This window comes from Akanthomyces muscarius, chromosome 2, assembly GCF_028009165.1.
Source record: "Akanthomyces muscarius strain Ve6 chromosome 2, whole genome shotgun sequence".
NCBI classification, from domain to species: Eukaryota; Fungi; Ascomycota; class Sordariomycetes; order Hypocreales; family Cordycipitaceae; genus Akanthomyces; species Akanthomyces muscarius.
Window position 1 is genome coordinate 573,963 of NC_079242.1, and position 15,231 is coordinate 589,193.

The 15,231-nt window shown below is 50.2% G+C and overlaps 4 protein-coding genes across 4 annotated transcripts; 3 read left to right on the top strand and 1 right to left on the bottom strand.

Annotated features, from left to right (window-relative positions):
• Nucleotides 1–324: 324 nt before the first annotated feature.
• On the bottom strand, nt 325–2,641 carry LMH87_003292 (uncharacterized protein; the record flags this gene model as incomplete). Its single annotated transcript, XM_056204316.1, has 4 exons — nt 325–333; nt 391–417; nt 584–2,358; nt 2,410–2,641. The coding sequence occupies 4 exons, from the start codon at nt 2,639–2,641 to the stop codon at nt 325–327; spliced, it is 2,043 nt and encodes a 680-aa protein (XP_056048078.1).
• A 516-nt stretch (nt 2,642–3,157) lies between these two features.
• LMH87_003293 (uncharacterized protein) lies at nt 3,158–3,643 on the top strand (the record flags this gene model as incomplete). Its single annotated transcript, XM_056204327.1, has 3 exons — nt 3,158–3,191; nt 3,247–3,536; nt 3,590–3,643. The coding sequence occupies 3 exons, from the start codon at nt 3,158–3,160 to the stop codon at nt 3,641–3,643; spliced, it is 378 nt and encodes a 125-aa protein (XP_056048079.1).
• Nucleotides 3,644–4,775: 1,132 nt separating this feature from the next.
• Nucleotides 4,776–8,050, top strand: LMH87_003294 (uncharacterized protein; the record flags this gene model as incomplete). The annotated part of the gene is made up of 7 exons (XM_056204340.1): nt 4,776–4,787; nt 4,873–5,124; nt 5,181–5,300; nt 5,358–5,990; nt 6,046–6,279; nt 6,325–6,660; nt 6,713–8,050. 7 exons carry the CDS (start codon nt 4,776–4,778, stop codon nt 8,048–8,050), a joined length of 2,925 nt encoding a protein of 974 aa, XP_056048080.1.
• A 1,391-nt stretch (nt 8,051–9,441) lies between these two features.
• Nucleotides 9,442–14,286, top strand: LMH87_003295 (uncharacterized protein; the record flags this gene model as incomplete). The annotated part of the gene is made up of 13 exons (XM_056204353.1): nt 9,442–9,645; nt 9,709–11,098; nt 11,195–11,613; nt 11,670–11,835; nt 11,885–12,229; nt 12,281–12,389; nt 12,438–12,509; nt 12,567–12,617; nt 12,684–12,745; nt 12,802–13,075; nt 13,235–13,417; nt 13,474–13,563; nt 13,617–14,286. 13 exons carry the CDS (start codon nt 9,442–9,444, stop codon nt 14,284–14,286), a joined length of 4,035 nt encoding a protein of 1,344 aa, XP_056048081.1.
• Between the last annotated feature and the right edge of the window lie 945 nt (nt 14,287–15,231).

Here is a 15,231-nt window from a genome sequence, read left to right on the forward strand (position 1 = left end):
ACTGAGTGCTCATGGCACGCATATGCCGGATGACGCCCGCCGATGCTGTGGTCCCTCGATACCATCCTGTGGATCGCACGAATCCGTGTTCGTATCAGCTCATCCATGCTCTCCATGCATTTAAATTGGGCATAACAGGTACAGCATCGCTGTCTTGGAAGCCGCGACCTGGTAGCGTACGAATTACACTGTGTGCTTTACTGCCCAAGTCCACGAGAGGCGCCATGCTTGGTCGGCCGTGTGCGCATTGGAAAGGCAGCGAGCACTGAGCGAGTCTTCGAATGAGCGAAGTGCATTCTGCTAATGTTAGCTCATCATTGAACATTATTGCGCCTGTATAACCCTGGTCAGCAAGCTTTATTCGAACACTGTGGAAGGAAGTCCTCTCACTTCGGCAAGCTCTTGAATGAAGCAATTCTAATAGGCCAGGCGGGCAACCATAAAAGTTTGACTTTGGTTCTGGTTTTGCAGATTCTAAGCGAGCATTGTCCTCCACACTCCACATGTCTCTGCGCAATAAGTCGAGTAACAGCCGCGGCTCTCCCCTGCAGCGCTCAAAAATGCTTGGCGGCAACGCTGTTACCATAATTCTGGCTAGGGGCTCCTCCTCCTGCCTTCCGGGTTCAACATTCGGCAGTTGATACCTGATGCCCCAGCTTCCCCAAAACGATTGCCGCCTAGCAAACATGTGGACTTCCTTTGGAGATATGTCGAGAAGTAGAGATACATCCAGAGGCTCAGCCACAGGACTTGGATTCCCCTCAATCGGCTCAAAATAACATGCCATTAGCTCCTCAAGTCTGCATCGTTCATCCGCTGCGTGTTGATCGACTGCAAATAAAGCATATTGGATTTGGTTGAAACGCGATCTGATATTGCCGGCAGCGGTCGCAAGAGGCAATTTGATCAAAATAAACTTGCTATCCACCTGGGCAATAATCTCTGCCTTTGTCAAGCATCGTTTCGATATCTGACCGCTGATGGTGGCCGTCGAAGCAGACTGTCGGCTGTTGTCCTTGCAATATTCGAACTCTGTATTGGTCGGCAATCGATGCACGGCAGGTTCCACCGTCTCAAACACAGGGTTCTTCCAAAATTGAATCAGCTTATCGAGCCATTGATCCGTGCCTTCTTCGCGATGCGTCCCTAATATTTCAGATGTTTTCATGGGATCAGTTTGTACAAGATGATCGTCATTGTCTCCGTACTGCTCGTCGCTGTTTTCGACAAAGGGAATCCGTAGAAGTTGGCCACCGGAGCCAATGAGGCGTCGTCCATTGTAATATCGTGGTAGGATGACATTCGCACGATGGCCGACCTTGGCTCGACGCACATCATCGAGCAAACTCGGGGTATTTCCTGAAGCACTCTGCGCCGAAGCGCCGGCTTGATCAGCTTGGATGAAAGATGGCCAGCCATTTGCTTCAAGTGGTGAGGGTCTTTGGCGATTACGCGCCTGTTTTTGTGGGCGCATGTTGTGTTTTTTCAGAAAGGCGTAGCAGACAGCACGTAAAAGGCTGGTAAGAGTTGCCAACGTTGGACTATGTCGCCGGAAGATATCTTCTGCTTCCACCCCGTTGCACTCAAACTTCAAGTAAAACATGGGCCACTTTTCTAAGCCCTTCTTGGGCTTCCATTGTGCAGGAACCTGACCGTTGGCAGGAGCTTCACCCCGTGCGGTGCTCTCGATAAGACCGAAGCTCGAAGATGCGAATATGTCATTCACCTCTTCAAAGAGAATGTTACTCCCTAAAGAGTGTTCCATAGGGTGTACTCCGAGACTGATGAATTGTGACTTTCGAGTTGCGACGGGAATCGTGCTGATACATCCTTCGACAGAAATGTTGCAGTCAGATGCGGCGACCGGTATCCATGAAGCTGCTTCGTTCGAGCCCGACAACCCTGCCTGCATGAAAAGACGAAAAGTTCGTCGATCTAAGGCTACCCCGCCAAAGCTTCTCAACCGCAGCTGGTAGTCCGGTCTTGCTTCGCGCAAAGTTACAGAAACACTTGTCGGCCAGGCCAAAAGTAAAGCAGTCAACTCGTACGTCAGGGCCTGGAATTCCTTTTCGAGGCATGAAGCTGTGGAAAACATAGATACACGATGCTTTACCCGTACAGGCATCGAGCCAAACAGGTCAAAGACAGCAACTCGCGTGCCAGTGCTAAACTCGCAACGCGGAGCAGGAGTAGTGGTCTCTCGAGATATTACGTCCCCATGGCGAATGGCTACCGAGCTATGCCGGCTTTCTTCTCCAGTATTAGATGAGATTATAAGAAGCGATAACGCTGCAAGAGAAGCGAGGAAGTTCCCATGCCGGCCATGATAGCTTGACGAATGAGGAAATCGTGACGTGCCTATTCGCACTAGTGAGCATGACGTCAGGGCTGGTTGTTCGCAAGACATACTGTTCGGTTTTGCTAGGTTTCTGTGTGTTCCAAACTCCTCTGCCGAGATGCCCTCGCCGTCATCTTCCACAATGCAATTTCCGCGAGCATAGTCGAGGGTAATGTTGACTCTGCGGGCGTCAGCGTCCAGAGAATTCCTCACGAGTCCGCTCACAGCCCCATTCAAGGAAACTATAGTTGATGATGATGCGATCTTCTCAATTACATCGCAAGGGAGCCGACGGATAGACATTGCATAAAGAGCAACATGATGGGGGCATTTGATGATGATGCAACAAGAATATGGCAGCACAGAACAGTGACGGAGAGCACCAGCAGTTGCCTTCTTATTGCGGCTCCACTAAATCAATCTAGCACCACTTTCTACTGGGGTAGCTCGAAACATGGCAGGATTCCGATAGCACATATCGGTTTGGCGGGGTTCGCAATATACATTTGCGCTGTAGGTACTATTCGAAGCTTCCATTGAGCCTCTGTGCAGTTTGATTATCTCGGCGAGAGCCAGTCAGAGATACTGTGTTGACGACTGAGCCATACCAGAGTCACGTGATAGATTTCTTCCCTCTTCTTCTCTCCCACACCATCACCGCGCACCGTGGCCCATGACAGCCTAACTACCTACATATCGAGGAGGCCAAAGAAAATCGCATTATCATCAAGGGAGACCAAGAGAATCCACGCGGGGCTCCATCTCGCTCACGGTATTTGCTCGAACTGCGCGCACACAGCCAGGAGAGACAGCTTCACAATGACTACCGAAGATACGATTCAGGGAAATCAGGGTATGTCAACAATTCGTCCTTATCGCAGTAAATATAACTTGCTCACAACTGGCAGAGCGTCAACCGCAGCGACGACGCCCATTTACAACCTGGGTAAAGAAGCTCACCAACTTTAAGCATTCGTCGGACTCCGAAAGAAACAAGCGACACGCCAAACCTCGCAGAGGCGGCAAGCTGAATAACCCATATCCCGAATCCGGAACTGTCAGTCAAAATCATGGCAACCGGCATCGATACAGCGAGAATTCGTTTACGACACACCAAACCGGCGATACTTCGATCGGTGGCCACTCGGGCCGATACTCGGTAGATTTGGCACCACCAACGGCCGGCGGGAGAAGCATGGTTGGGACAGTCTCGACCGACAATGATACCGCGCGGTCGCTTACTGCTCCTAGCCATGGTGCCAGCTCTTTGACAGGCACCAGCCGGACCCTAGGGGGAGGTGTTGAGTCGCGGCGAGGTGGTGACAGCACCTTTTCGAGTCCGGCTCCCTCGGTTCGCTCCTTGACCACGACTTTGACTACAATGCAGTCCATCGGACCCAATAACAACACGCAAGCATCTCAGAATAACGCTAGCGGGTCAAATGGCCAGTCAATACAGTTTAGTCAGCCCTTCGCGACGCAACCTCCAGCATCTGCGATACCAGCACACTTGGCACCACCAAACAACCCAACCACATATACGACGGCGACCGCAAATAATTTACTGACTGACAACGCATCTATCCTGACTCTCGCTTCATCCAGCAAGCGACGCAGGCGTAGATCGATGGACACCGACGCTTCGGTGAGAGCGCTAGCACCATCTTCACTTTGGGGAGGCAGCCGCGAGAGTCTCCCACTTAGCGTCCTTAGCTCAAACGTTGATGGCGGGATTCCAGGAGTGCACCCCAGCGGTGCAAGACTTGGAGCGGAACGCAATAGTATATACTCGACCACAGGGGCCGCTACTACTATGCCGAGCGACCGAAATAGCATATATACAAAACAGGGGGATGGTGCTAGTGTGAGAAGCGGCCGCCTCGGGCATGGTCGACCAGACAGCATTGGCGGAGGAATCGGTATCCCAGGCACTCCTCTGGCCAGTCCTATGGAGGTACCCAATGACGGGTGTGCAAGCTCCAAGGCTGAGTAGCATGTCCACAATAGGCGGCATGGCATGATCGCACCCTCTAGAGATTGATGAACACATGATCGCACACGTGGGAATTGTTGGCGAATTAGTAGAAAGACGGCCATAATATTGAGAAGAAAGACGGAACTTTGGCAAGATACCCGCTACTTTAAGCACCACTGATTAAGTTAACTTGGGAAACATAATTACATGTGTTCTTTTCATATCGCAAGAACCGACTCCTTATTCTCCAATATCAATTAAACTACAACGTAGAGTTTTATACATGTACGGCTTAGACTGTTGTACTACAGGCTTGTTGTATCGAATGTGCACCAGCCACTGCGCCAGAGTTAGCGCCACAGCTAGAGCTACCGCAGCTGTCAGTGTCCCGCCATCGTCATGGCGCGTTTGCAAGCTTTCTTTCCCAAAACTTCAGCAACCAAATCCCATTCGTGCGACAAAATGGCCATCTCGGTAAGCTACCTCGAAATATGCGACGCCCTTCAGCGCAACATGGGGCCCACTGTCTATTCTTGTCCCGCTGGCTGACGCTGCGCAGTGGAAGTCGTTTGACTTCTTCGACGTCTCTCTGGTGGCGCCTCCTGAAGCCGAGGCAACCCAACTATTCGAGGGCAACGATGTTTCGAGCGTTTGCGCCGGCTCGGACAGCCTCTTCATAGGATCCGGTGATGGCTCCGTCAGCATCCTCGGCAAGAACTGGAAGGTGGTGAACAAATTCCAGGCGCATGACGCAGGACAGGTCACGCAGATGCGCCAAGTTGAAGGAACCAGTGTACTCGTCACGGTCGCAGTAAGCCAATCGCTGTACAACGGGAACAACTGTGTGATACTAATGCTTTTTTGAAGGAAGACTTGAGCAACGAGCCGGTTCTCAAAGCTTGGGCTCTTGATAAGCTCGTCAAGAAGACGAACATGCCTACTTGCCTGAGTACGATCACCATCAGCAATGGCAGGCGACAGTTTCCAGTTTGTCCCACGTCCTGCAGCAACCTCCATGCTACCATTACTCATGCCCCAGTATAGATATCTGCCTTTGCTGCGCTCGACGACCTCTCCCAAATTGCGGTCGGCTTCGCAAATGGAGCCGTCACCGTAATTCGCGGCGATCTGATTCACGACCTCGGAACGAAACAGCGAATAGTATATGAATCGGAAGAGCCAGTTACCGGGGTGCAACTTATGGAAGACGAAAAACTTACAACCCTCTTTGTATCAACGACGTCTAGGATACTCAAGCTGGGCTTGTCAAAGAGAGGCCAAGGACTTCCACCGAAGACCGTCGAAGATAGTGGCTGTGCAGTTGGCTGCATGACTCTGGATCCTGTCACTGGCGATATTGTGGTTGCGAGAGATGACGCCATCTACACGTACAATATGGATGGACGAGGCCCTCCAAAGGTGTATGAATCACCAAAGAAGATGATTGCTGTGCATCAGGACTATATGGCACTGGCTTGCCCGCCGGCTTCGAGCTATGAGCCAGATTCTATACGACGCCGATTTACGAATGGAGCAGATGGGTTATTTGACTCTTCCACGTTTGTGCTTCTCGAACCTGATTTGCGCATTATTGCCCATACAGAGACTCTTATTTCGCCAGTCAAGTTCATTTTTGAGGTCTGGGGAGATATTTTTACAGTGACAGAGCAAGGAAAGGTAAGTTACCGTTTCTAACGACTGAGAAGGACATTTTGTTAACGTTTTTTGCTAGGCCTACCGGTACCATGAGAAGCCACTCCAGCAACGACTGGATATGATTTACCAGCGGAACATGTTCCCTCTAGCTTTAGAACTCGCACGCAATTCTGGAATGGACAACAAGGAGCAAAGTGCTATTTACCGTAAATTCGGTGACCATCTTTACCAAAAAGCCGACTACGACGGCTCAATGAACCAATACATTCGAGCAATTGACACGACAGAGCCCTCGCAAGTCATAAGAAAGGTGAGCACTCAACTAGTGCTCCACGGCCGTCACTGACCACCACAGTTTCTCGATACACAACGAATACATAACCTGATCAAGTATCTCGAGGAGCTTCATGACCATAGAAAGGCAACGGCAGATCATACTACGTTGTTGCTGAATTGCTATGCCAAGCTCAAAGATAAAGAGAAGCTGGAGAAGTTTATAGAATCTCCTGGTGACCTCAAATTTGACCTTGACACGGCAATTTCGATGTGCAGACAGGGAGGCTACTACGAACAGGCAGCTTATTTGGCCAAAAAGCACGGTGAAACAGAACTGGTGGTCGATATTTTGATCGAGGATTCCAAGAATTACGCCGGTGCGCTCGAGTACATTTGGCACCAGGATCCAGCCATTGTAAGTTGAGTGCCAATTCCCTTCGGTCGATATGCTCATCATTCAATCAAAGGCGTACCCTTGTTTGCGGAAGTATGCTCGAGTCCTCATTGAGCATTGCCCGCAACAAGCGACCAAACTATTTAGCGACTATTATACTGGCCGATACAGGCCGAAGCGAACGCCCATAGCAGTCGTTGAAAGCGCCGCCCACTCCTCGAACACGTTTACATCTGGCGCTGCCAGTGCCGTGCAAAACCTCTCAAACCTTTTTGCGCTGCCGTATATTAGCCCGGCCTCAGTGACGGGCACACCTGGCAGTGCCATGCCGACTGTGGAGGGCCTTCCACTCGATGAAGACGATTATCCACCTCCTAAATACACGCCACCGGAGCCACGGACTGCCTTCTCGTCATTTATCGACCATGCAGACGAATTCATCGTTTTTCTGGAAGCGTGCCTAGAAGAAAGCAATATTCGGACGTCAGACCAAACAGACTTGTATACAACCTTGTTCGAGATGTACCTGTACAAGGCTGGCGAGAAAAAGGGCCTGCGCCGAGAGGAGTGGGAGGCAAAAGCAAAGAAGCTAATTGAAGGCGAGCATGTGCCCATGGAAAGCTCTAATGTCTTGCTACTATCGCACCTGTCGAATTTCAAGGACGGCACCGTGCTGGTCAAAGAGCAAGCCGGGCTCTTGTCAGATATATTCCGATCATATACATCGGCGCGAGACACCCAAGGAGCGATGAAAGCGCTGCGAAAGTATGGGCCCGACGAGCCACAGCTGTACCCTGCGGCTCTGGCGTACCTGACTTCTGATCCCAAGATTCTGGAAGAAGCGGGACAAGATGAACTTGCAGGCATCTTGGCCAAGATTGACAAGGACGGCTTGATGGCTCCGTTGCAAGTCATTCAAACATTAGTTGGCCAGTCTGCTGGTGGCGGCTTTGCGACAATGGGCATGGTTAAGCCATATCTGCAAGAAACAATTACTCGCGAGCGCAGGCAGATTTCGAGCAACCGCCACAGAATAAAAACGTTGCGTACTGATACCGAAAAGCGACGAGTTGAGATTGAAGAACTCAACTCGAAGCCGGCTATATTCCAGGCGACTCGCTGCACGGAATGTGGCCAAGGCTTGGACTTGCCGACCGTGCACTTTCTATGCAAGCATAGCTTCCACGAACGATGTCTCCGGAGTGGTACGGAGGAGGACGCTGAATGTCCCAAGTGCGCGACTAATAATGATATGATCCGCAAGATTCGACGAGGCCAACAAGAGGAAGTGGATAAACACGAACTCTTCAAATCTGCTTTGGACCGAAGCGAGGACAAGTTTGGGACTATTGCGGAGTGGTACTCGCATGGGGTGATGGATGCGTCTCAAAACGCCGAGCATGTCCCTTAGCAAAGCCACTGGACGACAAGAGTGTCGCAGACATTTTTGTATTCAATTAGCGCGCCGCTGGCAATTAGGCGTATGCTTTCAGGCACGGGCACCATTGCGCGTGCTATTGCTCGTTGCGCGCTCACCAGTCCTTGCTGTGGCACATTACTACCAATGAACAATTATCAGCCTGTCCCGGTTGGGAGCAATGGTACATTATTTTATGCAGTAATCTAATACTATAAAAGATGAACGAACTTTGTCCATACTGCGTCGTAGTAAAAACGCCACCATGTCCAAAAGCCTGGTCTGAGAAAAATGGGACGAGGCGCCAGAATTGCACTACGATTTTATAAATGCAGGTCTTCCGCACACCAAAAAAAAATCGCAAAAACACTTGCTGGGTGTCCCCCGATGTCTTCTAGTTACTAGCATCGCTCCTCGCTAGCTCCAGTACAATGGCGACTGCTAGAGCTGCTCTCGCTGCATTTTGGGTTAAATGCTTGCGGACTCGGGAGTATTTGACAGGTATACTTCTAGATGGAGGCATTGGCATAGCCTGAACACTCGACGTGCGTATCGAGGCGCTCTGTGGGTGTAAACCCCATCATCACCGCCGCTGCCAGCAACACGATCGCGGGCCGCGGCGCTGGCTCTGCTAGCGGCATCCAAGCTGAAAACGGGGCTAATAACTAATTCTTGCCACAGCGCTGCTGATATTCGCAAGCATTGTCACGATATACTGAATGTGTACTATTTAGAGGTACTGTATTGGTAGCGAGCGCCTGGAGCATTTCTTCAGGCAAGTCAACCCAAATTTATGTGTCTGTACAAACCTTACTAGTGCTTGTTCGATAGATCGTAATTGGTCGAAAACTTGGCCCTTTGTATCGTAGCTGCAAGGCGACGGAGACGTTAGCAGCGGGCAAGTATGTAAATCTCGCAGACCAGTAAGTTACTATCCAGGGCCCCGTCTTGGCTCTGCACATCTTTGGGGGGGGAAAGTCTGTTGACCACATAAAAGTGTGAGCACATTTAGATTATTTACTAATGGTGGGCAGCAGTGGCATTTCTTAGATGAACCAGTCCTCCGGTGGCGATGGGCCTAAAAAAGCATCGGGCGCTGGTATCCAGTTCGGCAGCCTGGCCATCACGCAGCTACATCGGCTGCGGCATCTAGAAACCCCCTGCCAAACCCCTCAGCCCCCAAACAGCCCACCCAGCCGCCCAGCATCTCTGCTTCATCACACTCCTCTTTCTAATAACGCCCCCCGAAGCTCCAGATTGCCTCCTCTCTTCGCGGCTAGCCTGCGTGTGCTCAGACAGTCAACAAGCCGTTTCACCCTTTTCCGACAAAGGGATCTGCCCATTGCTGCTTTTGAGTGTGTGACGTCGCCCTGTGCACGTGAATAATGGCAGCCCAACACTTCTATCACGGGGACATTTGGCAAGATGTCCGACTCTATCTCGCCGAAGCACCAACTTCGCACGACAAATCTATCAAGATTACGGCTTCTCTACTAATCATATGTCTGCTTTCTCATCTTCCAACTACCCTCGGCGCTGTCGCAGCGCAAAACAACCGCCAATCCCCGACTCTGTGCCGGTTGAAGCTAGTCAGTGCTCAACCTGTCCGCGCCGAAACCAGTACACTGACTTGCTCGGCGATGTTTGTTTAGTTCTTCGTTGTCATCTTGATGTTCTTCGAAACTCTCAACTTGTTCGCGCGCTATACTCTCCCTTCATTGAGTACCACTTTCTCACCTGCTGTTGCCGCGCTCAACTTCTTTCTCGCTTGCGCTACTTTCTCCGTGATTGACATAAGCGCCAAGCGACCATTTTCACGACTACCAGCCTGCCTCTTCTTACTCTTCGGTACCGTCTCGTCTTTTAGCCAATGCCAAAGCTATTATCAGACCCATTTGCGGTATTTCGCCAGCGCCAGCATGCTCGCAGGCTGTTGCTGCAGGGTGATGCTACTTGTTTTGCAGATGCTGCCTGGACAGCTGGTTCCCAAACTTACGCCTAGGTGGATCTCGCCGTACATCTCCTGGTATGAGGAACTGACGACTCTGCTCCAATCCGCCTTTTTTGCAATGTTCCGAGCTTTTCCAAGCCCCGACTCTGTACAAGAGCTGGAGCTGGAACTCGATCCCCATCCTCTCTCAGAGGTCTTCTCCAAGATATGGCGCGAGACTGACGAGAGGTCCAAAAACCGTTTATTCACCGTCTGCGTGCGGACAGTTTCCTGGCTACTTTTCCTTGGAATACTCCCTCATCTTCTTACTACTGCTGTACTGCTTTCGCAGCCGCTACTGCTCAAACGAATCATTGTCTTTGTGGGAGTGGCGGCTCCAGATTCGGAGACTCGATGGACACTAGTCATGTCCGTTTTTATTATTTGCTTCGGGTCTGCTGTCTCGCGAGCATGCTATCACCATTTGAGCCATCGCATGCATGTCGCACTCCGAGGCGCACTCTTATTACAGATCTTTCAGAAAATACATCGCCTCGGCCAAAACCAAGCCAAATTATCGGCAGCACGCAGCCTCATTGGCGACGATGTCTCAGTCATATGTGCGCATTTACAGTTGGTATACCAGTTTCTCAATGACACGATATATATCGTGTTGGGTTTTATCCTCATGTGGATTCTCGCTGGACGGGCATGTCTAGTCAGTACGTCGATTATGGCCATGTCTGTAATTTTCCGCGTCTTGCTTCAGAGTAGTTTCTTGAAAGCGCAGTCCGATCTTGCAGAGTGTTCTCGCAAGCGTTTGGATGATACTCGAAGCGCACTATCACAGCTACCTCTGATCAAGATGCTTGGTCTCAGATCTGTCGTTGTTGCGGGGCTCTATGCCCTGCGGCGGACCGAAGTACAACGCATCCAGGCTTTCTTCGACAAGCGCAGTCTTTCGCAGCTTGCTGACGTTGCAGTTGACGTTGTGACCCCGACCATTCTCAGCTTGGGATTCTATCTCACAACTGACAGAGTTGCACCAGAGAAGTTATTCCCGTCATTGGCGCTCTCTGTGCATCTTCAGATTGCGCTACACACAAGCTTACGTAAGTATGCGAATGTGAATAAATTGTTTGAAGCTTTGGAAAGGGTCGAGGGATTTCTGCTTCAAGAAGAATTTAGAGATTCTCGCACAATCGCAGATGTAGGAGGCAGCGCCGTCAGCTGTGTCGAGTTGGCCATTTCGCCAGAAGGTCGTGAAGAGCCTGTTCTTCAAAACATTCACTTTCATGTTGAAAAGGGAGCCGTTACGGTTTGTATTGGACCTGGAAGCTCTGGCAAATCAACATTCCTACAAGCCCTGGCTGGTCAAGCCAATATCCTCGAAGGCTCTTTATTCGTCAACAAAGCTGAAGTAGCATACTGCGACCAAGATCCGTATCTGGCGAATGTCTCTATCCGAGATAATATCACTGCTGGACTCGATTTTGACTCGGAGCGATATGATTTAGTACTCAGACTGTGCCTTCTCCACCACGACATAGAGAAACTTGATGAAGGCGACGCATATGCTACAGGGGATAATGGGGTTAATCTAAGTCGCGGACAGCGCCACCGCGTTGTGAGTATTGATCACCTCTCGGACTTGAGATTTTGAATGCTAAAATTTAATATTAGGCCTTAGCACGTGCACTGTATTCGCAAGTAGAGACGGTTGTCATAGATGACTTATTTGGCTCCCTCGACCGAAAAAGTGCTACATCCATCCTTTACCTTCTCTGCGGAAAGGATGATGGATTTCTTCGACGAGAAAAACGTACTGTGTTTTTTTCCACTTATCTGGGTATCCTAGCCATTGCTCCGTCCAGTGGTCGTTGCTAATCTAAGGCTAGTGGACTGTTTCGACATCACTGACCAAGTGCTCATTTTTGATGGTCTTGGCAATGCGATGCTGAGGAACAACACCGAAGTGGACCCGGAATTTCGCAACATGTTGGAAGGCCTGAGCTCACCTCGTGAACTAAACCCTGAGGAGGAAGACCATAAACAGCTTGCTGGCATACTAAGATCTCGACGGATTCGGAAATCGTTCAACGCTACCGTACCTCAGCCGATGATCCGGAGGTACGATCCACTTTCAGGCATACCTGTGTTTGATGGAGAATTTACAAATAGATGGCCAACCAAACTTGTCATCATGAGTATGTTCTTCATAACCATCGGGGAAAACGTTACTGGTAAGGGATCAGTCATATCAGGGCAGGCGAGACACTGAACGAGAACGTTAGAGTACCTTACTCCAATCTGGGTGGACTTTTACCCAAACGACATCAAGTTTCCCCTCGGTTTTGTTCTAGTCAGTCTTATAACTGCTGGCTTTGCTGTCCTGAACTCAAAGTTTGTCATACCGCCGCTGACCACATACAATCCGCTCACCAGCAACAGAATGAAAAGTCGAATTATGATACCAAACAATGCAAAATATCTTGATGAGACTATCAGTCGAAAAATATTTAGGTGCGAATGACTTGAATACCCGTTCCACCTATTACTAATTATTGTTCCGGCGTCCAGTTCGACTCTAGCATATCTCGGGGCCGTTGATCAAGACAATCTCTTACAGCAGTATGTTTGGGCTATTTGCTGTCTCTGCCGGAATAACTCATGCTTCCAAATGCTAAACTTATCTAGAGTGAGTTCATTTGTTAACATGGCTGGAGATCTACCAGCACAGCACTCGTTCCTTTCGTACAGTAAGGCCCTAAGCAAGTGTTTCGTGTCTTGAGATTTGCGAACTAATCGGATGAAGTGATATTTCACGTCCTTTTTCGATCTTTTAGCATTATATCGGGGGTTAGAAGTGGCATCGCTCTGCTGCCCTTACTGGGAATATCCGCCTATTCAATAGTTCATTTCAACCGTCGTTCGAGTCGACAATTACAGCACTTCAGCACCCAGGCCGAAAAGAAGCTTGGGCAAAGATTCCTGGAGACTGTCAATGGAGTCAAGCATACCAGAGCATTTGGTCGTTTGGATCGAGACTTGGCCTCGGCTTTTGAAGTTGTTGATACATCACAAAGATGGTACCATGCAAATCTATGCCGTCAAGGCAGTATGCTATTTATTTGCGATCTACACAACGTAATAAGCCTTACAGCATTGGTATTTCTGGCCACTGAGAAGTCACTGAAGAGTACACGATCTGGTATTGGTCTTTCATTTTGGAGCTCACTCTGCTTCAGCCACGCACTGGAGTGCTTGGCACTCGCATTCTCCCGTGGAGAAATGGCATTGGCAGATGCGCATGATCTGCGAGATGCAATTCAGAATATCCCGATGGAAGATCACCAGTCTGGTATCGATGTGCCTGCTTCGTGGCCAGAGCATGGAGAAGTGATATTCGAGAATGTTACCGCAAGCTATAGGCAGGTTTATATTGCAACGCTTGCAGTTTGGAAATGCGATATTAACATAGCCACAGCACGAAACAGGCGTCAAATCCCGCCCTGCGCGGAGTTTCACTCGCTGTTGGACCAGGTGAGAAATTAGCCATTGCTGGTAGAACTGGCAGGCAAGTACGCTGGAACCTCTGTGAGAAGATTTGTAATACTAATCCAGTTATAGTGGTAAATCGTCTCTTCTATTGGCACTCCTCGGTTTCCTGCACTACGAAGGCACAATCAAGATCGACGGCATTGACATCTCTACCATCAATCGCGATGCGCTACGCTCGAGAGTGATAACTTTAACCTATGACCCGCTACAATTGCCAACCACTGTGCGCAAAAACCTTTTGCCATTTGATTTTCAGTACTCGGCCAGCGGAGATGCAGGTCTCGAGGACGAGACCCTTTGCCGTGTTCTCTCTGACTTGGGCATATGGAAGCCCATCTCGCGGCAAGGGGGGCTTAATGCTTATTTGCCCACTGTCCAGCTCTCTCGGTCTGAAATGCAGCTTTTTGGCATAGCTCGAGCAATTATGCAACGCATGGGCAGAGGAGGGAAGCTGATACTGATGGATGAAGCAACAAGCGCACTGGATGCGGCCACCGATAAGCGTATCCAAGGCGCACTGGCGGCCGCATTTCCGGGATGTACGTTTATGATTATTACCCACCGGCAAATTACCATCAGGGATGCAGAAAAATTCCTCGAGCTACAGGATGGAGCTGTCGCATCATTCATAGATACGCGCCAAGTGCGGGAAGAAGACGTGGACGAAGCGAGGGTCTCGTACAATCAGCTTGCCGAGTCGGCGGGCGGCGGGACACTAGAGTACAAACCGCCTGGGTAATTCTGGTTCGGGGAGTTGAAGGTATAATTACTTACGCACTGAATGCGTTCTAATCACAATAGCTTTCGGTGGTCATATTAGTGCTGATAATTCAAAAATGGTCATGGTTCGAATACCCCAGTTCAACAAGGAATTGACTTTGAAAGGCATTTCCATGATCGATGGCATGTTGCACTGCAACTTCCACGCGTCGTTCTATTGGATTGGCAGAATATAGGCAGCGCTGCGCAGCCCACCCCCCGTGGGCCGGATTTGTGCAGAGTGCAACTCGTGGCTTTCGCAGATGGAGGAGATTGTTTGTTAATGCATTTTGGTTGGTGCGCCCGGGCCGTCAAGAACATTCCTGGCCCGCTGGCCGCACCTCTTTAGGCGGTCATTACGCAATCGTGGGGAGGTGTATTTTATCTCTTTCTCTTGCAACTCCGCAGTGTCGAGCGCCAAAGCTTTGGAAGCAATCGAAGCTCACAAAGGCGATGCATAGCGCACTTTGCCCACCCGGATTGAAGCCTGAGCTTTTGTGCTTCCGCTTCGCCAGCGGACCGTAACCCGCCACCTCTGTTACCGCGATTTTAGCGCCGGCGAAGACTTCTAGCTTCTACATGCTCATCGCGTTAGGGCTTGGCACCAGCACTCCCTGGCTGAGCATAAGAACACCCGAGTAAAATCATTCATCAATTCCATACATTTACTGCGGCGAGAGATTGCCTGACAAACCCTCGAATCCCAGCTCAGCTCTCCAGCCTCCAACTAACTTGGTTATTGGTAAATTCCAGGCTGGGTTGGACCCGCTAACTAGTGTAGGCCCCCCGCAGATGACCATTCAGGCTCTCGACGAGCGACCTGCATCTGCCAACTCACAACTCGCATTGCTCGGGCTACATGACTACGTTTCCCTTCGCGGAGCAGTCTTTCGGCCTCACTGTCAACTTGTCGCGTTGGTGCGAT